The sequence below is a fragment of the Salvelinus fontinalis genome, chromosome 2, assembly GCF_029448725.1.
Source record: "Salvelinus fontinalis isolate EN_2023a chromosome 2, ASM2944872v1, whole genome shotgun sequence".
NCBI classification, from domain to species: domain Eukaryota; kingdom Metazoa; phylum Chordata; class Actinopteri; order Salmoniformes; family Salmonidae; genus Salvelinus; species Salvelinus fontinalis.
The window spans coordinates 54,438,360-54,460,793 of record NC_074666.1 but is presented as its reverse complement, the minus strand read 5'-3'; the positions used below and the strand labels follow the sequence as shown (position 1 = coordinate 54,460,793).

The window sequence follows — 22,434 nt, the reverse complement described above, 5'->3', positions numbered from 1 at the left end:
AGTTGAATCTTGGTTTCATCAGAGCAGAGAATCTTGTTTCTCCTGGTCTGAGTGTCCTTTAGGTGCCTTTTGGCAAACTCCAAGCAGGCTGTCATATGCCTTCTACTGAGGAGTGGCTTCTGCCTGGCCAATCTACCATAAAGGCCTGATTGGTGGAGTGCTGCAGAGATGGTTGTCCTTCTGGAAGGTTCTCCCATCTCCACCGAGGAACTCTGGAGCTCTGTCAGGGTGACCATCGGGTTCTTGGCCAAGTCCCTTCTCCCCCGATTGCTCAGCTTGGCCGGGCGGCCAGCTCTAGGAAGGGTCTTGGTGGTTCCAAACTTCTTCCATTTAAGAATGATGGAGGCCACCCGGGCTATTTACATTGAACCCCCGTCTTTGTTTATACACTGCTGCTACTCGCTGTTTATTATCTATGCATAGTCACTCTACAAATTACCTCGATTAACCTGTATCCCCCGCACATTGACTCGGTACCGGTACCCGCTGTATATAGCTTTGTTATTGTTATGAAAATGTATTATGTTACTTTTTGATTGATTAGATTTTTTACCAAATACTTTTTTAACTCTATTTCTTGAACTGCATTGTTGGTTAAGGGCTTGTAAGTAGGCGTTTCACGGTAAGGTCTACACCTGTTGTATTCAGCGCATGTGACATAACATTTGATTTGATTTGTGTTCTTGGGGACCTTCAATGCTGCAGACATATTTTGGTAACCTTTCCCCAGATCTGTGCTTCGACACAATCCTGTCTCGGAGCTCTACCGACAATTCCTTCAACCCCATGGCTTGGTTTTTGCTCTGACATGCACTGTCAACTGTGGGACCTTATATAGACAGGTGTGTGCCTTTCCAAATCATGTCTAATCAATTCAATTAACGACAAGTGGACTCCAATCAAGTTGTAGAAACATCTCAAGGGTGATCAATGGAAACAGGATGTACCTGAGCTCAATTTTGATTCTCATAGCAAAGGGTCTGAATACTTATATAAATAAGGTATGTGTTTTTTATTTTTAAGAAATGTGCTAAAATAAAAAAATGAAAATGATTTTCTCTTTGTCATTATGGGGTATTGTGTGTAGATTGATGACGATTGTTTTTGGAATAAGGCTATAACGTAACAAAATGTGAAAAAAAGTAAATGGTTCTGAATACTTTCCGAATTATCTGTATGTACGCCATGACTTGACATTATACACGTCAGCTACCACAGCAAGTGAAATCACTGCAACATAACCTTTTCACATGTGAATTCCAAATGTCTCTAACGGTCACCCTACAGTCAGCTGTTTTATGTGTGTGCTATCAGAACGCACTCACTGTTCCAAAATGTGTTACGCACCAGGACAGTTAACCCGCGCCGCCCTCAAACCAGGGCTCGCTGCCTGCTAATTATCTATAAGCTTTGTTCAAACTTGTCAATTTAAAATTATTTTCGAACAACAGTTTGAATTGATGTGTGTTCCGCCTCCTCATTATTTCACATAAGAAGTAGCCCATTTCACTGTTGCAGACAATTTATGGTTGAGGTTTTATTGAGCTGGCCAAGCCCAAGTACTTCCCGAGTGTTTCCCCAGATCAAGTATGAAGACAATGTGCATCTCTAGTCAGAACACATTTTCTGTCTGCGCCTGCATTGCCTTCATTGTTATTTTTCTTAAAAATAATAACTTTGATCATGTGTCCGTTCCTATCAAAGTAAATGCCTTATTTTCTGTATACCGTGTTGTTGTTTCTACTGTAGCATACCGTATATATGTATGGAGCATAATGTATTTACAGTTTTTTTCACGTTTTCATGTACTGGTGACAAATCATTACGTTCCAACTCTTGCATATATTGTAATGGAAACACGATGTGTGTAAAATACATTTTTGAAGACTGCACTGATCATGATGAGCTAATGCTAAGCAATTTGCCAGCTATGTGTGGCGCCATGTTTGTTTACATCATATAATGCATTCTGGTCTGTCAGACCAAAGATGTTATAAAAAATTAGGTGAAGGGATAGTTCACTTGACTGACTGAAGGTGCTTTCAAGACAACTGGGAACTCTGAAAAATACGAGGTCAAATCACGATGTCTGTGATCTTCAGGTTGGAAAGTCAGGGATCCGAGTTCCCGAGTTGGAGTTCTGAGTTGGATAACCGTTCAAAACGATTTGTCCCAGTCAGAGCTTGTTTTTTTCCGAGTTCCCAGTTGTCTTGAACGCACTTAAGTCAGAAGTTGGACATTTCCGAGTTTCCAGTTGTTTTGAACGCGGCATCAGATTGTAACTATGGTACCTCAGGATTACCAGCTTAGACCCCCCTTTCCAGGGGTTTTATTTTTATTTAGTATATACAGTTGAAGTCAGAAGTTTACATACAGTTAGGTTGGAGTCATTCTAACTTGTTTTTCAACCACTCCACAAATTTCATGTAAACAAACTATAGTTTTGGCAAGTCGGTTAGGACATCTACTTTGTGCACGACACAAGTCATTTTTCCAGCAATTGTTTACAGACAGATTATTTCACTTATAATTCACTGTATCACAATTCCAGTGGGTCAGAAGTTTACATACACTAAGTTGACTGTGCCTTTAAACAGCTTGGAAAATTCCAGAAAATGATGTCAGGGCTTTAGAAGCTTCTGATAGGCTAATTGACATCATTTGAATCAATTGGAGGTGTACCTGTGGATGTATTTCAAGGCCTACCTCAAACTTAGTGCCTCTTTGCTTGACATCATGAGAAAATCAAAAGAAATCAGCCAAAACCTCTGAAAAAATGATAAACCTCCACAAGTCAGGTTCATCCTTGGGAGCAATTTCCAAATGCCTGAAGGTTCCACATTCATCTGTACAAACAATAGTACGCAAGTATAAACACCATGTGACCACGCAGCCGTCATACTGCTCAGGAAGGACACGCGTTCTGTCTCCTAGTGATAAATGTACTTTGGTGCAAAAAGTGCAAATCAATCCCAGAACAGCAGCAAAGGACCTTGTGAAGATACTGGAGGAAACAGGTACAAAAGTATCTATATCCACAGTAAAAAAAGTCCTATATCGACATAACCTGAGGCTTGCAAGCTGAAGAACACCATCCCAACCGTGATACACGGAGGTGGCAGCATCATGTTGTGGGGGTGCTTTGCTGCAGGAGGGACTGGTGCACTTCACAAAATAGATGGCATCATGAGGCAGGAAAAGTATGTGGATATATTGAAGCAACATCTCAAGACATCAGTCAGGAAGTTGAAGCTTGGTCGCAAATGGGTCTTCCAAATGGACAATGACCCCAAGCATACTTCCAAAGTAGTGGCAAAATGCCTTAAGGACAACAAAGTCAAGGTATTGGAGTGGCCATCACAAAGCCCTGACCTCAATACCATAGAAAATTTGTGGGCAGAACTGAAAAAGCTGTTAAGAAGCCTTATGAACCTAGACTTGGTGTTCCGGAACCGCTTGCTGTGCAGTAGCAGAGAGAACAGTCTATGACTAGGGTGGCTGGAGTCTTTTTTAGGGCCTTCCTCTGACACCGCCTGGTATAGAGGTCCTATATCTACATACTTTTCCTCCCTCATGATGCCATCTATTTTGTGAAGTGCACCATTCCCTCCTGCAGCAAAGCATCTTCACAAGGTCCTTTGCTGTTGTTCTGGGATTGATTTGCAATTTTCGCACCAAAGTACCGTTCATCTCTAGGAGACAGATCGGGTGTCCTTCCTGAGCGGTATGACGGCTGCGTGGTCACATGGTGTTTATACATGCATACTATTGTTTGTACAGATGAATGTGGTACCTTCAGGCGTTTGGAAATTCCTCCCCAAGGATGAATCAGACTTGTGAAGGTCTACAATTTTTTTCTGAGGTCTTGGCTGATTTCTTTTGATTTTCCTTTGATGTTAAGCAAAGAGGCACTGAGTTTGAATGTAGGCCTTGAAATAGGTACAGTCAACTTAGTGTATGTAAACTTCTGACCCACTGGAATTGTGATACAATGAATTATAAGTGAAATAATCTGTCTGTAAACAATTGTTGGAAAAATGACTTGTCATGCACAAAGTAGATGTCCTAACCGACTTGCCAAAACTATAGTTTGTTAACAAGAAATTTGTGGAGTGGTTGAAAAACTAGTTCTAACGACTCCAACCTAAGTGTATGTAAACTGGACTGTGAAGAGACACACTGGCACAGAAACACATTTTAACATTGTTGTATGGTATTGTACATTTTGTGTTGTGGATATGTAGTGGTGTGGTGATATGTGATGTACTGTTTTATTTTGTTTTTGTTGATTTATTTTGTGATGTGCCTTCATGTGTCTGGACCCCAAGAAGAGTAGCTGCTCCTTGGCAGCAATTAATGGGGGTCCATAATAAATACAAATAAAACATAGCTAACATATTCATGTTTCACCTATTCCTATCTGATTTAAGATACAATTGCACAAACAACATACGTATCTAGGCCTAGACCTGCATTAGTACCAGGCTGTATTCATTAGCTATCTACATTTGCTCTGACTCTTAGTACATTTAGCAAGCTAGCTAACTAGTGTTTAGCATTACATTTACATTTACATTTAAGTCATTTAGCAGACGCTCTTATCCAGAGCGACTTACAAATTGGTGCATTCACCTTATACATCTTATACACCTTCACATTAGCGGCTAACCAGATGTATTTTAGCCACAACTTGCTAAGAAAAGACGAACTAGCAGACAGTAGTTTGCAAACAGTAAGATACACAAACTAACAGTGGAATTGTAGAACGCTCGTGGAAAACAGCATTGTTTTCACCAACATCTTGTTGCATCTATCTGCCTATGCAGACGGGGACAAGAAAGTGTTCGCGACTTTGTGGTCGAACAACTGCTCTCTCCTTGAGTGACAGGGGGCAGAGCTTGGTGTAGGAAGAGGCATGCAGCAGGAGGAGGGAGAAAGACAACTCAACTAGCAAACGGAGTAAACTATGAAAACTGACATTACACGTGCTGAGTTGCGTATCACATTTAACAAACCAAACATTGAAGTACCGTTATTGAAGTAAAAACACAAACTGGTCCATACGGGTATATAGTCAAATACAATGCCCAGCCCAGCCTTGAAATTTCTTTGGTGTGGCAAAATTTTAAATCTAACCAGCACCCAATGGCTGTAATGTATGGCATTGATATGTATCTTACATTCTGAATGCTGATAGTGAGGTCTGTCTTGAAGTGGTTGAAGTCTTTGGCCAACTCGTACCCATGGTGATAGTAAGTAAACAGCCCTTGAAGAAATGCCAGCAACTAGAATTGACACAAAGGACGAAACGGAAAGGAAGCATGGTTTAGAAACGTAATTCAATTCCATCAACCTAATCTACTGTAATTTGATTTGAAAGGTACTTGTTGCCAGCTACATTTATTCTGTAGATAGTGTGGATCAAGGAGAGATGACTAAGCATGTAAGGTGTATAGAGTACAGTAACAGTATTAGGGTTGCAAAACTCCAGTAAACTTCCCAAAATTCCCAGATTTCCCAAAAATCCTGGTTGGAAGATTAACCTGAATCAGGAGGGAATAAGCAGGAAATCGGGAGACTTCCTACCAGCATTTCTGGAAAACCTTGGAAGTTTAGGAAAGTTAGGGGCATTTTGCAACCCTAAACAGTATAGACAGCATGCTGAGGGAGATTGACGTGCTCACTCACCGGCTCTACGAAGTCAAACATCTTCCTCTCCTGGACCTCCTGCACCTTGAACACGTACTCCAGAGACACCTCGTAGAAATGCTGCCGCACGTGGTCCACCTGACTGTCTGCCTGCACCGCACACAAAATGATGGGATGCTGTTTTAAATGACTTTCAGGTGAAACACATAGTGAGGTAATGCTGTTTGCTCTCCCATCTGAATGGTCGCGCTATACACCACAAAGCCCACCACATTATCTCCACCCACTTCAACTTTGCTTTGATCTCCTCCCATTAGGTGTGAGACACCGGACAATTCTGAGGCGCACTGTGCGTTTCGAGGAGGAGTTTCATCCCGAGGGCTATCACCATCGAGAACAATTCCATGTCATTTCTCCCATGGACGGGGGGGGGGGGGGGGGATACTTGCCTGGCTGTTGCTTGTTTCTTCTATGTTCTCATATTTGTTTTAAGTATCCATGTGTGAGCTGTGACAAGATTTTCCTCTCGTAGGACAATAAACGTGATTCTGACTGTTTGAACTGACTTACATCGCACACACACACACACACACACACACACACACACACACACACACACACACACACACACACTTGCCCACACTCATACACAAGCATCTTAACATAAACGCACATTTTAATGACTAGCCAACTCTAGCCCATGTTGATTGTGGGAAAGGAGAACAATGTATGCTTACTTCATGAAGATGTGCTTCTTTCTTCTTTGCCGATAGGCTTAGGTGCTTTTCCAGGACAGCGCAGTACTTCTCTGTCTCTTTGTCGTATTTCTTCTTGGCTTCCTGTGATAGACAGTCAAAAGGTCACCACCAGTCACCTTGTTTCCAGGTCCTGGACACCACATAGTACAACTTCTATGGACATTTTACTGAAGAGGATGTCCCATTGAGGTCAGAAGACCTCTTTCTCAGGGAAAGCCTCTATAGATAACACATAGAGCTCTGTTTTGGCATCATCGCTGCCGCCTTCCGACAGACCATCCTTTCCAACGAGTCATGGGTATTATTGGTATGTCCAGGGCTTAGCTTTACTGACAGATTTAGAGGAACATATTGTGAGATGCAGGTTGAAATCACATCTCCTCTAGTGCTAATGAAGCCAACAGAGACAGCCCACAGCTGGTGGGAAAACAATAGAGCACTTTAAACCCGCACGTTAGACAGACGGACGGACATAACAGGATGTCTCTCCCAGCCTCTCTCACGTACAGTAATCAGACAGACAGACAGACCAAGGTGTCTCTCCCAGGCTCTCTCGCAGACAGACGGATAGATAGAGCAGGGTGTGTCAGTAACATACAGTACAGCACTCCTCGCCCTGGGGTGCACTGCCTGTGTCCACACCTACTACTGACTGATGTCATCATCATCCCTGTCCACCCGGTCACATGACCCGGCCTTTCATCGCCAGCCAGTTTCCACAGGACGTAGAACCAACCCTCCTCAGAACAGAAGGACCACTACCAACAGCTGCACAACACGTCATTACAGAGCATCCTAATGTAATTAACAAAGGACTCTTCAATTTGCTCTAACCCTTAATAATAAATTAACCCATAACACACGTTTCAGTGTGGGCTCTTTGAGTTCAAGTATCCCTTTTTTGAACACTAAATTATTCTTCAAACATTTAATTAACCTACACATTCTTCTAACTTAGACTTCAAAATAATGATATGGTGAGAGGTAAAATCAGAAAGCGTTATTTCAATATGTAATTAAGTTCACTAACATGTCTTCATTGACAATCAACCAAGTAAATCCTGATGCCCTTCATGTGATACCTGAATTGACCAGATGGTGGCAGTGTCTTATCACAACAGGCCCGTCAGCTCTGGCGGACAGAGCGGAGAGCAGTTTAGACTCAGAGGTACAGTATAGGGAGAGCTCTGAAGGCTGTCATCAATGGGGATTTAATAAAGGGAGGCTATTCCTTGTGGTGTATACATTCTAGACCTACACAAACGTAACTTCTGGAATCGGAACAACCAGGACAAAGTCAGTTACCTGCCAGACCGAGGGGGAAACTGCTAATATTTGAGTGATCAGTGCATTTCTTAAAAATCTGGTACTGTAGCAGCGGATAGGTTCAAAAGTCCCTTGTCTTTCAAGGTTTAATAGGGATTATGAGATGGCTACATAACCCAAAAAAAGACTATAATTCACTTTATACTCCACAAGGGATTGTAAAATCACACAATGACCCAGTAGTAGGGATTATCAGGACATTTAGAGGAGGATCCCCCACCCTAGCATGGGGGAGTCACGTCATAATATCTCCTTACCTTGGCAGCACTGATCTGCTCCTTCCTGAACCGCTCCAGTGGCATGATCAGCACATCATCGGCATTCTCAATCTGAGGAGGGGTACAGGAAGTCACAAGACAGCTGACAGGAAGTCCCTCTACTGACATACTGGATACTGGATAAACACAGAGAGGCCTGCCGCCAGACCTTCACTTATTGGTTACGCAACGCTCGAATTCCAAAGCAGTGAGCCCATGCTCCAGCATAGATCTGACACTCACCATCCGCGTTCTCTCGTCCTCCAGGTTCTGTAAAACTCCAGCAAACTCCTGTAGAGACTTTGCTGTAGATGGATAGAGATAAACAGGCCAGACAGACAGACAGACAGGGGCAGGGAGGGGATACAGAGGGAAGATAACAATAAATAATGAGTCAGTGGCCATCATTTGGCTCCATACAAAATCTACCATTCCACATTAGTGACCTTGCTTGCGTAACGAGGCTTTTCATTTGAAATCCGAGTTTACATGCTTGCTTTAGACCATAGTGTGTTTTCAACTAGCAAGCTATTGCCTGTTCCTTCCCTGCTCTAGGTCTAGCCAAGAATGACTGCATTGTTTCGGGTCAGAGTTTCCACAATCCTGTTCCAACATTTCCACTTGACAGAATAGTCCTCTCCAAAATGTAGACCTCAAGTCGCTTCTAACTTTCATTCCTACTGTAAAAAATATTCCGGGAATGTACTTTCAACATAATGGCAAGTTTATTCGAGGTTATTACATTTCATCCAACTCCATCCAATGAGCCTAATTGTGTTTATAACAGCCTTCCTGTACCAATTAGGTGCACTATAAGTGCAATTAGGTGGAACAAGACAGCCAGGCCAGAATGTGTACAGCTGAGTGCAGACTAATTGAGTGCATTAGCACTACTACAGTTGATATGAATGTAGTGCAGCAGTCGGTTACAGGTGAGGGTGGTAACTATTACTACACAGCAATAGCATGCAGGGCAGTCGAGTGTGCTACAGCAGAATGTGATGGAGGGCGTCACTAGCTCACCGATACATATCTCGTCGTCCGTCTCTGCGTCTCCTATGCACTGGAACTTAAACTCATTGAGAGACTCTGCAAACTTCCTCTTGGCTGTGGACAGATCTGAACGGGGACAGAGAGAGGGCAACGTCACGTTAGCAAAAAGAGGGAGGCATGTGGGCATCTTTTTTTTTTTAAATGCACGAGATGCTAAAGGTTCCTCTGAGACAAAAGCTCCAGCTATTTTGCTCTACTTTGCACGGGTTTTGTGTCAACCACTCTCACACAGCCAGAGAGAGAGAGAGGGAGGGAGGGAGGGACAGAAATTGGCCATGCTTGTGTAAATAGCGTGAGCCCTTCCTGCGGCCCTATGTACGGAAAGATTTACAATCTCTTGCCGGTCCGAATAAATGAAACAGGCCCTTGCACTTTTTCATAAATACTGGATGCCTCAGCATTTCAAGTAAGCTCTCACCTCAGGAGTGAGACCTCGGCGCTGACTATAAAACGCCAATTGGTTCAGAGTTCACTCTCGTAAAAAGTGAGTCACAACGTGTCGCTGGTATTAAAGCTGATGGACATCAGGCTGGCCACCTGATCCAACACCAGGTCCTTGTCATGTTTCACTCCACCTCTGAAATGGCTCAAATGAGGTATTACGAGTTTCGGCATTGTTGTTTCTCGGTAAGGGGAATGTTGGAGACTGTTGAAGAAGGATTAGGTGAGTGACAGACTGTGCTGTAGAGGATAGGTAAGCCAAACACCCTGTCACACAAATAGCAGTACGGGGTAACAGATGTGAGAAAGACTTGGAGCTAGGACTGGGAAAGGCCTGACTTTTCCACTGTAGATATATCAGACAGCAGGCCTGTCATGCCACCTCTCCTCCGTGAGGTTTTCCACACATTTCTCCAGCACGTCCTCCACTGAATCCCTCTATCTCCCGCTCTGCCTCTATCCTGCCTCTATCCTACCTCTATCCTGCCTCTATCCTGCCTCTATCCTGCCTCTATCCTGCCTCTATCCTGCCTCTAGCCTGCAGTCTCTCTCTCTTCTCTGCTTTTCATCAACTTCAGACTTGTATTGCCACTCTGTAGGCAGCATGACAACATAAACTGAGTGCACAAGACATTCGGAACACCTTCCTAATATTGAGTTGCGCCCCCTTTTGCCCTCAGAACAGCTTCCATGTGTTAGGGCGCGGACTCTACAAGGAGCCGAAAGCATTCCACAGGAATGCTGACCCATGTTGACTCCAATGCTTCCCACAGTTTTGTGTCAAGTTGCCTGGATGTCTTTTGGGTGATGGACCATTCTTGATACACACGGGAAAAAGTTTGGCGTGAAAAATCCTGCAGCGTTGCAGTTCTTGACACACTCAAACCGGTGCGGCTGGCACCTACTGTACTACCATACCCCTTTCAAAGGAACGTAAATATTTTGTCTTGCCCATTCACCCTCTGAATGGCACAAACCCGATTTCTTAACCTTCTTAAACCATCCTCACCCAGGTCGTGACCAGGAGAAGCCCTGGCCTGAGTCCCAGCACGGAGCTTCATGGCCAGGGTAACCCAGCTCCTGCACCCCCTACCCCAGGCCCCATACCCAGACTGGATATTGGCATGGACGTGGCGGCCTGAGACATGGATTGGATGTTACAATTTATACGAGCATTAAAAACCCAGCCTGCTCCAGAAAGTATGCTGCCATAAAACATGCTTCCAGGACTTCCTCGAGAAGTTGATTCATTGGGAGAGGTCTGGTCAACGTTGACGACAATAAGTCTCTTAATGGGTTGTTTCATGCACTTATGCATTTCTGGGAGTGTCTACACTCTTAGAAAAAAGGGTTGCAAAAGGTTTCTTTGGCAGTCCCCATAGGACAACACTTTTTGGTTCCAAGTAAAACCCTTTTGGGTTTCATGTAGAACCATCTGTGGAAAGGGTTCTACATGGAACGCAAAAGTGTTCTACCTGGAACCAAAAAGTGTTGTCCTATGGGGACTGCCGAAGAAACCTTTTAGGTTATAGATAGCACCTTTTTTTTCAAAGTGTGTAGGGCCCTGTCTGACATATTGGCACTAGGGTTGAGCTTCTACGACATGCCACTCCAAATATTGCGATATCCAATATAATTGTTTTGCGCATTTACTGACTAAATAATTCCTGCAATATTTGTGCTTATTTACGACATTATAGTCACATTCTCATTAAATAATCTTTGTGTGACTAAAAAAAATAAGGCTTAGTTCATTGATTTAGACTTCATTTTCAACTTATTGATACAGCCAAACTGATAAAACTGCACAGTTTTGATTTGTAAAGTTCAAATACAGTACAGTCTTGCACATCACGATACAGCGTCAATGTCAAATGTCACAATATCGATTTAATCATATATCGGCCCAACCCAAATTGGCATATGACCCGATTAAGCAAAATAAACATCCAATACGTTCTGGCTAATGGACAGCAATACATCAGTCACACTAGCATTATTCTGTGTATTGGCATCAATACATATACACACTACATTTTACCAGAAGAATCACTCATCATCAAGAGAACTGAGATGCATGCTGAATTTACAATGTTTTGTGAAATCAAAACCACATTGTTGGCGCATTCGGTTCATTCTAGCCATTTGCAATCATTCCAACACAAATGAAATAATATGAATCACCTCTGCAGCCAGTTGGCTTTTTGGAAAGAGGTCTCTTGTGAGAGGTGCTCTAACTCAATCACAAGGCAAAGGAAAACACCGTCAACAAATGAGTCCCATGTGTCTAGCTGGATAACTGCCTGGATAACTGGCTCATACAGAGAGGACCATTGATAACACTGTCTGGGATTTCTGTTCATTGCAAACTATGGATCTATCTGTACAGTATATGTCAATTGCCCTGTTTACCTAAGCGCAACATTAGCATGAAGCTAACTGCTGCCACTGCTGTTCTGCCACTGGACGTCTGGATGTCCTGAGAGGTCAGAGGAGGAAGGATAGCGGCCAGGGACACTCGCTAAAAATAAATGACCCTATTGACACCCGCCTCTCCAGCCCTCTTCCCCCACTTCAGCATCAACATTTCCCCCATTCTTCTCCTACGCTATTCTGTGCTTCCTGATCTCTGGCCCGCGACACAATGGTGCCGCACAGTCCCGCTCTCTAGCCTCCGGAACACATTCCCACAGTGACAGACACAGGCCGGGAGAGAGGGAGAGAGCGGGAATCCGCCAGAGTGCCTGCACCCAGAACAAAGAAACTTAAAATATGACAAACGATAGCAGCAGTACACATTGACCGTGTCAGTGAAAGTCAGTCCACAGTAGGGTGGAGTGGGAGAAGCAGTGTGTGGGGGGTATGAGAGAAACATTAATGAATCTTATCACAGCTCATTAGGCTGTGTGTGTTTTAGGCTGGAGTGGTTAGGAGAGTGGTTAGGGGTCTGGTAGTGCCAGCAGCGCTGTGTAGTTCAGGCCCTGATATGCCCTCTCAAGTGTGTGTGTGTGTGTGTGTGTGTGTGTGTGTGTGTGTGTGTGTGTGTGTGTGTGTGTGTGTGTGTGTGTGTGTGTGTGTGTGTGTGTGTGTGTGTGTGTGTGTGTGTGTGTGTGTGTGTGTGTGTGTGTGCGCGCACGTTTGAGATATGGCCATGGTTTGTTAATGATGTCCCCATCTATAGTTCACCACACAGTTGGTCTAATCTCACCCTCAGTGCACCCTCAATGAGCATGGCCCCTGTGATGCAGATGCATGACAAACAGTTGAAGCCGGAAGTTTACATACACCTTAGCCAAATACATTTCAGTTTTTCACAATTCCTGACATGTAATCCAAGTAAAAATTCCCTGTTTTAGGTCAGTTAGGATCACCACTTTATTTTAAGAATGTGAAATGTCAGAATAATAGTTGAGAGAATGATTTATTTCAGCTTTTAGTTATTTCATCACATTCCCAGTAGGTCAGAAGTTTACATACACTCAATAAGTATGGTAGCATTGCCTTTAAATAGTTTAACTTGGGTCAAACACTTCGGGTAGCCTTCCACTAGCTTCCACAAGTTGGGTGAATTTTGGCCCATTCCTCCTGACAGAGCTGGTGTAACTGAGTCAGGTTTGTAGACCTCCTTGCTCGCACACGCTTTTTCAGTTCTGCCCACACATTGTCTATGGGATTGAGGTCAGGGCTTGGGTATTGGCAACTCCAATACCTTGACTTTGTTGCCCTTAAGGCATTTTGCCACAACTTTGGAAGTATGCTTGGGGTCATTGTCCATTTGGAAGACCCATTTGCGACCAAGCTTTAAATTCCTGACTGATGTCTTGAGATGTTGCTTCAATATATCCACATACATTTCCTGCCTCATGATGCCATCTATTTTGTGAAGTGCCCCAGTCCCTCCTGCAGCAAAGCACCCCCACAACATGATGCTGCCACCCCCGTGCTTCACGGTTGGGATGGTGTTCTTCGGCTTGCAAGCATCCCCCTTTTTCCTCCAAACATAACGATGGTCATTATTGCCAAACAGTTCTATTTTTGTTTCATCAGACCAGAAGACATTTTTTCAAAAAGTATGATCTTTGTCCCCATGTGCAGTTGCAAACTGTAGTCTTACTTTTTTATGGCGGTTATGGAACAGTGGTTTCTTCCTCTTCCTTGCTGAGCATCCTTTCATGTTATGTCGATATAGGACTCGTTTTATTGTGGATATAGATGCTTTTGTACCTGTTTCCTCCAGCATCTTCACAAGGTCCTTTGCTGTTGTTCTGGGATTGATTTGCACTTTTCGCACCAAAGTATGTTCATCTCTAGGAGAGAGAACGCGTCTCCTTCCTGAGCGGTATGATGGCTGCGTGGTCCCATGGTGTTTATACTCGCATACTATTAGGAGCTTCTAAAGCCTTGACAATTTTCTGGAATTTTCCAAGCTGTTTAAAGGCACAGTCAACTTAGTGTATGTAAACTTCTGACCCACTGGAATTGTGATACAGTGAATTATAAGTGAAATAATCTGTCTGTAAACAATTGTTGGAAACATTCCTTGTGTCGTGCACAAAGTAGATGTCCTAACCGACTTGCCAAAACTATAGTTTGTTTACAAGAAATGTGTGGAGTGGTTGAAAAACTAGTTTTAATGACTCCAACCTAACTGTATGTAAACTTACGACTTCAACTGTACCACAGACACACACATCCTCCCTGCTGCGGTCCTAGCTCTGTATCATTAAAGATTCCTGGGGAAATACCAATGGAACAAATACAGTGCTGTCTGTGAGTATGTGCGTGTCCGTGCGCGCGCATGTGTCTGTACAGAGGCTCCCTCAGTATAAAGCCCGGGCCCTGTAACCATATCAACAGGATATCCACAAGTACCCAGAGTCCTATGCAGCGCTTTGTTGCACACGGATCTGAATAGAAGCACTATTCATTTCGGAAAACAAAGGCATATTACAGCAGCGACTAGGGCTGTCGCGGTGACCGTATTACCGCCACACCGGCAGTCATGAGTCAGTTCCACGTGACCGTTGAGTCACGGTAATCTCCTGTGATGCACTCTGGACATGCTTTGGTAGTAGCCAACTTGCTAATAACTATCGAGCCCTGATGGCCTGGTGTTGTCCCTCTAACTACTCTGACATCAACACAAATGCAATGGAAAGTCCCGTCAAACACTTCTCATCAAAACAGAATCATGCTTTTAAGACTCACCTCACTGTGACGATCAATTTGAAGAAAGAAGTTCAATGGCAGGTTGAAACTGAGTGGAAAACATGGTCATCGTGGATGTCGTTTCAAAGCCTAACAGAAGGAATTTGACAGCTTTCCCAGGTGATGGTTCATTCAAAACACTCATATGTATATTAGAGCATACGCATAGGCTTATGAGCCCGGGGGAAAAAACGGAATGAAAATTCTGATTGTGCCTTCATACAATACATAGCCTACCACATATTACGAATGGTGGAAGAACATCCAACAAAACTGATTTAAGATGTCTTTGGCACATAATTGGTCTAGCCTTTACTCCAAAATTAAACAAATTAGAGTAATCGCCATTGTGTGTGGACTATATTATTATGCATAATGGATGGACTGGTTACCGTATGCTATGCTCCAAAATGTCTATCCCCGAGGCTGGGAGAGAACAAATAGCCCTAGGTGATGCAGTTGGTTCATTGATTGTGCAGTGCAATTTTGACTAGCCTAGTAATAGAGAATGTTTTATTTCTTTCATAATTAATTGGGTGACACATGACCTTTTAGCGACAGAATATCTCACCATCTCCTCCTCTCTCTCCTTTATTCCGTTCCTCGAGCATGCAGAGGGGCCGTCAAAAGTTTTGTGAAATGTGTTTCATTGCAAAAACATGTTACTGTCAATGTTCGAACAGATTTCCCAAATGAAGCACCCGGGTACCTGCGGGAACATGGTTGGAGAGCCCATGGCATGCAGAGTTTGGGCGGAATATCACCTGTCGCGCAGAAAAAAAGCGGTTGACGCTTGGAGTGAAGCAAGGGTTCTTATATGTATTTCTCAGCTGCTCATATAAAGCACCTGCTCTGCTATAAAACCCAAGTAACCAACCAGGCATCATTGAAAAACGGACCGGGGGGGAAGCACACGGCCTCCATTCCCTATACAGATTACATGTATTTTTTCCCCCTGCCCCTGTTCATGCCCATTTGATAATGAGCCATTCTAAATTAAAAACTAATTTGACATATTAGTAAAGAGAAGATTACATTTATAATAGTCTGATCATCAATAGCCTATAGTTGCATCACGTAGCCCATATATACGTTTTGATTTCTAAGACATTCCAAGGTTTGTGTCATTCACAACGGAAGTCGCCAAATACGTCACTGGACAGATGTACGGCATTGTCCAGTCCCAGCCTGCCGGCCTGGCAGTGGCGGTCGACCAGAAAATATCCTTGTCTGAAATCTTTGAGAAGCCAAGCGGGAACGTGAAAATATGATCACTTGATGAGGCGCGGAACAGAGCACAAGCTTTTTTTTTGCTACTTTCTCAAATCATCAATAGCCGATAGTCATGCAGCCCATATATGTTTGGATTTTCTAAGACATTCTAAGGTTCTTGTCATTCACAACTAAAGTTTCCAAATATCTCTAAATCTAGCATATAGGACCTGTTTCAAATGATCACTTTTATACTCAACATAGCCACTTCATACGCTCACTAGCTCCGGAAGGGGAAAAATATCCTTTCTATTTTACTCAGATAAGTTCAAATATATTCTTCTTACTATAAAATCATATAATATAAAATAATGGCACGGGAGTTAAAAGCATACCTTGCCAGCTAAACGAACAAGCCTATGGCCTATGGCATGGAGCATAGCCAGATAACATACAGTATGCCAACTCATATTCTGTTCTTCTGAAATACATTTTCTTCATACCATAATGTTTCTTTAGACCTGACAAAAATACATAAATGGATTTATTATGGTGGTGTATATTCAATTGATTTATTATACTTTTTTGTATGGGTGGAGGCCTGGAGATACTAAACGTGTTTATGTTAATTAACGGTCAATTACTGTGAGACCGGCAGACTTTTGCATGACAATAACCAGCTGACAAAATTTCATGACCGCCACAGCCCTAGCAGCAACACGGCATTGGATGTGGCTCAACTTCCGACTTGACCCAGACAGCTAAGGAACCATGAGAACAGTGCTAAGTTGAAGGAAGTGTGGCTACATCACAGTCATTTCAGTTAGGGCTTAGATATGTGACTACAGTCACTTCAGCTAGGGCTTGGACATGTGACTGCAGTCATTTCAGTTAGTGCTTGGATATGTGACTACCGTCCTTTCAGTTAGCGCTTGGATATGTGACTACATTCACTTCTGTTTGGGCTTGGCAAATACAGTTGTGTGAAAAAGAAAGATAAGACCACAGTCTTAGGGCTAATAAGAGGAATAGCATCAGCACACATTGAAAAGTACACTACATGTCCAAAAGTATGTGGACACCCCTACTAATTAGTGGATTTGGCTATTTCAGCCACACCCATTGCTGACAGGTGTATAAAATCGAGCACACCGACATGCAATCTCCATAGACAAACATTGGCAGTAGAATGGCCCGTACTGAGTGACTTTCAACGTGGCACTGTCATAGGATGCCACCTTTCCAACAAGTCAGTTCGTCAAATTCTGCCTTGCTAGAGCTGCCCCGGTCAACTGTAAGTGCTGTTATTGTGAAGTGGAAACGTCTAGGAGCAACAACGGCTCAGCCACGAAGTGGTAGGCCACACAAGCTCACAGAGTGCCGAGTGCTGAAGCGCGTCGCGCCTAAAAATCAACTGTCCTCGGCTATAACACTCACTACCAAGTTCCACCCTTTCCTGTTTCAGCATGACAATGCCCCCGTGTACAAAGTGAGGTCCATACAGAAATGTTTTGTCAAGATCGGTGTGGAAAAACTTGACTGGCCTGCACAGAGCCCTGACCTCAACCACAGCGAACACCTTTGGGATGAATTGGAACGCTGACTGCGAGCCAGACCATATCGCACAACATCAGTGTCCGACCTCACTAATGCTCTTGTGACTGAATGGAAGCAAGTCGCCACAGAAATGTTCCAACATCTAGTGGAAAGCCTTCCCAGAAGTGTGGAGGCTGTTATAGCATCAAAGGGGGGACCAACTCCATATTAATGCTCATGATTTTGGAATAAGATTGTTCAACGAGCAGGTGTCCACATACTTTTGGTCATGTAGTGTATCAAGGCGTAGATAGTTATCAATTGAGACACAGAATTTCCTGAAAATGATCCTCACAGTGTGTCCCTTAGCTGTCACTCAGATAGAATACCAACAAAATCATCTCGTGTTACTTCCAGCTGACAATTACAGATTTCTCTGACGTTTGTTCATTTAAACCCACATTTCTATACATAGACCTTCCATCAAACAAAGGAATATAACACATAATGAGTATTCTAACACCAATCAAGCTAAACAAGAGCATCGCCACCCAGTCCCTCTAATCATATCTTGCTGACTTCAAACTGACTGAGCAGAAATTGCAGCGCTGTGAAATTGACCCAAAAACAACACAGGCCAATTCCACAGTTTCCTCTCCAGAGAGAGCAAGGGAGAAAGGGAAGGAGGGGTGAGACAACAGACAACTATGTTCTTCCTCCTCAATCTAGATGGCAATGACCTTAGCATCCCATCAACTTAAGGAAACATGTAATGTATCGACAAGTATATACAAGTCTTGGAGTTTGAGTCCTTTCGCTTGTATCTGTTTGTCAGAATGATGATTATAAACTGATCTGAATACAGACAACATGTGTTTCTGTGACGTGGCCCAGGGAGGAAACAGAGGTCTCAGAGCTGTTCTCAGAGACAAATGGGAGGTAAGAGGAGTGGAAATTAGTGTATTCCACTTCCGGGATGTGCCAGGTGACCCTGTCAACAGGAAGCAAGAGGTCAGGGGTCATCATTATGTTCTGCTCTGTCAGCTCTATCAGTCACAGCCATCTCTCTCTCTCTCTCTCTCTGAGGAGGCTGGTTACATGAATAGGGAGAAGTCAATGTTGGGCCTGTGCTCTCTTTTTGTGGGCTTGTGACCTTCTCATTACCCCGGACATGATGCACAGGAAATTCCCCCAGGGCCGTTTCTAGCTTTTTTGGAGCCCTAAGTGAGATTTGGTTGGGGCCCACCCCATCTTGCGGGCACCCTAGCAGCGGCCGCTTATGTCGCTTATGCCTAGAAACGGCACTGACTTCCCCTTATATGACCCCAGGATGACGGAGTTCAAACTGTGTAAAAGAGAACAACATAACATGCCATCAGTCCCAAGTAGGGCTGGCACAATTACTGTATAACTGTGTAACCGCTGTACGACCTATGGGAACTCTTTCCCCTTCACGCAATGTGATTGAGATGCTTAATAGCCTAGTGGTTAGAGCTTTCGGGCCAGTAACCAAAAGGTTGCTAGATCAAATCCCAGAGCTGATAAGGTAAACATCTGTTGTTCTGCCCCTGAACAAGGCAGTTAACCCACTGTTCCTAGGCTGTCGTTGTAAATAAGAATTTGTTCTTAACTGACTTGCCTAGTTAAATAAAGGAAATATATATATATATATATATATATATATATATATATATATATATATATATATATATACACCCTTTACTGTACCCACTTGACCTGTCACTATAAAAGTCGGTGTGGTGTGACAAACTGTCTTTTCTTCACTCTCACGTTTATGTGTTTTATATCACGAGATTGCTATTAATCCCCTGCAGATTACTTTCTTATGGAATTACAAGTTGATTTTTATCTAATCTACCCCCCCTCTCCCTCGTTATTGTGCCTTCCCATTCTAGCTATCTTTTATTGCTTTTTGACGAGCAGTTCTATCCTTGTGTGTTAGCTACTGTAGTTAGCTGGTTAGCTTCGGGCCTATCCCATTACCTCAGAAGCTAGCTAGCTAAATTAGCCACACATAGCTACTGTAGCTAGTTAGCTTGTTGTACCTGTTGTTAGCACTTTGTGCCAGCTTGACTGAAACACCAGCCTGTTGATCAAGCATTACCACTCCCTCACTTGGAGTTTTGCTGTGATCACAGAGCTCAGCGGTGCTGTAGGCTACCTGTCCTCGCGTGACAGAGTCCACCAATGCCAAACCTGACAGTCCACGCTTGACTGTGCCAGTCAAATAGCTTCATATAGAAGTGACTTTCGAACCCTGACCTTGATATATATTTAGGCGGAAGTCTCGACGACGAAGCACAACGGGTCAGAGACAAAGGTAAGTATAAATTTCTCTCGAAGCATCCGAAGCGATACAGAGGCAAAATGTTTTCCCTTTTTCTTGGAACACACTTATCTTACATGCACACTGATTCAGTGCTGAACACCCATGTCAACAGTGTGAAAAAACAACTCCAAGCATCACATGAGCACACACTTTGCGTTCTTTGCTTGGGAGTTTAACATGCTCAAGTGGCTGCACAGGATAGCAGCTCTTGCCATCACTGCACTGAGATGCAGAAGGCGATTAAGTCACTGGACAGTCGAATGGCAACCTTTGAGCCTGCCCTCAAGCACATCCTGGCCAGGCTTCCCCAACTGGTACCAAACCCAACCCTTAACTCTGAACGGAGCGTGGTTGTTGAATCGTATGACACTGACATAATGTTCACAAGAGCCTCCCACTCTAATGACACAGACTATGATCACTCTATGTACCACAGCTCTAGCATCGTCCAGATGGTAGTGCGTACTGGGCCGTACACATTGGAGTGGGTCTAGGGTTTCCGGGATGATGGTGTTGATGTAAGCCATGACCAGCCTTTCAAAGCACTTCATGGCTACCGACGTGAGTGCATCGGAGCGGTAGTCATTTAGGCAGGTTACCTTCACTTAATTGGGCACAGGGACTATGGTGGTATGCTTGAAACATGTAGGCATTACAGACTCAGTCAGGGAGAGGTTGAAAATGTCAGTTTAGACACTTGCCAGTTGATCTGCGCATGCTCTCGGTACATGTCCTGGTAATCCGTCTGGCCCCGCAGCCTTGTGAATGTTGACCTGTTTAAAGGCCTTGCTCACATCAGTCATCTGGAACAGCTGATCCTCTCATGCATGCTTCAGTGTTGTTTGCTTCGAAGCGAGCATAAAAGTTATTTTAGCTCGTTGTGGATGTTGCCTATAATCCATGGCTTCTGGTTGGGATATGTATGTACGGTCACTGTGGGGACGATGTCGTTGATGCACTTATTGATGAAGCCGGTGACTGAGGTGATATACTCCTCAATGCCATTGGATGAAGCGTTGCTTCTGGATGAGCATTTTCTTGTTTGCTTATATACAGCTTGTTGAGTGTGTACTAGTGCCAGCGTCGGTTTGTGGTGGTAAATAGATGGCTACGAAAAATATAAATGAAAACTCTATAAGTAGATAGTGTGGTCTACAGCTTATCATGAGGTACTCTACCTTAGACGAGCAATAGCTCGAGACTACCTTAATATTGGACATCGCGCACCAGCTGTTATTGACAAACAGATACACACCCCCGCCCCTTGTCTTACCGGACGTAGCTGTTCTGTCCTGCCGATGCACGGAAAACCCCGCCAACTGTATATTATCCATGTCATCGTTCAGCCACGACTCGGTGAAACATAAGATATAACAGTTTTTAATGTCCCGTTGGTAGGATATTCTCGAACGGAGCTCATCCAGTTTATTCTCCAGTGATTGCACATTGGTCAATATAATGGATGGTAGAGGTGGGTTACCCCCTCGCCTACGAATTCTCTCAAGGCATCCTGAACTGCGCCCCCTGTATTTCCTTCTTTTCTTCATGCGAATGACAGGGATTTGGGCCTTGTCCTGGAGAAACATTATATCCTTCGCATTAGACTCATTAAAGAAAGAGTATTTGTCCAGTTTGAGGTGAGTAATCTCTGTTCTGATATCCAGAAGCTTTTTTGGTCATAAGAGACTGTACCATCAACATTGTGTACAAAATAAGTTACAAACAATGCGAAAACACACACAAAATGCCACAATTGGTTAGGAGCCCGTAAAACGGCAGCGGCACCATATGTGACCCACCACCTCGATTCGGTCATATGTATCAACATTTGAAATTATGGTTTTACATTGGATAGAAGTAGAGACTCAGAGCTAGAAAATTGTATATCACACACTGTATATCATACACTGCAGTTGAAGAACAATGGGAAAGTAATTTTGCTTTGAAAGTCGATACATTTATAACCCCACTTTTGAGAAAATGTCCCTTGAATGTTTTGGTCTACTGGAGACGGTCTTCTTTGTCCACACCCATTCAGCATCGTTCACACCCTCTTAAGCCTTAGTCCCACCCATCTCCTTAAGGATTTGTCTGTGAGGCCATGTGCTAAACAGAGTGAGCTAAACAATGTTCATACACGTAACGTTAGCTAGAATGATCGTACTCCAGAAAGTAATCCATCACAAATTTTACCACTGATCTTTGTCGATAGTGCATGTTAAATTCAGGGCAGGAATGTTGAGAGCAGTAGCAACACTTCTGCAGTTCTCTGTGATATCTTTCAAAAAAGCCGCAGTAGCAAGGATTATGTACACATACTGAACAGCTCAGGTTATAGACAGAAGCATGCGACATGGCAGACCAATCCGAACTCATCTTTCGGCATGTCCAGCCCATCCATTATCTCAGCCAATCATGGAAAGCAGGAAGGTTCCTGTCATTTTCTGTGGCCAAATTTTATTCGTATTTACAGATGGCAATCAAGTTAATAAAAGCATTTTTTTTTAAATTACGTTTAAACGCCTCTCCTGTGAAGTACTGTGGTGACGTGTGAGATACGCCTAGCTTTTGGAAACAGGTCAGACGGTTATTACGGTGACCGCAGTCATTTGGCTAACCAATAAACGTCATCCAAAATTCTATG

At 43.5% G+C, this 22,434-nt stretch overlaps 1 protein-coding gene across 4 annotated transcripts in view; it reads right to left on the bottom strand.

Annotated features, from left to right (window-relative positions):
* Positions 1-22,434, bottom strand: part of LOC129821241 (rho GTPase-activating protein 26-like) — a 110,638-nt gene that overhangs the window by 47,166 nt on the left and 41,038 nt on the right. For all 4 annotated transcript variants that reach the window (XM_055878679.1, XM_055878696.1, XM_055878705.1 and 1 more), the window contains exons 2-7: positions 9,014-9,109; positions 8,234-8,295; positions 7,991-8,062; positions 6,387-6,488; positions 5,689-5,799; positions 5,181-5,285 (exon numbers count right to left, since the gene is read on the bottom strand). In XM_055878679.1, the coding sequence (XP_055734654.1) occupies positions 5,181-5,285; positions 5,689-5,799; positions 6,387-6,488; positions 7,991-8,062; positions 8,234-8,295; positions 9,014-9,109 (548 nt within the window). The remainder of the gene's footprint in view (positions 1-5,180; positions 5,286-5,688; positions 5,800-6,386; positions 6,489-7,990; positions 8,063-8,233; positions 8,296-9,013; positions 9,110-22,434) is intronic.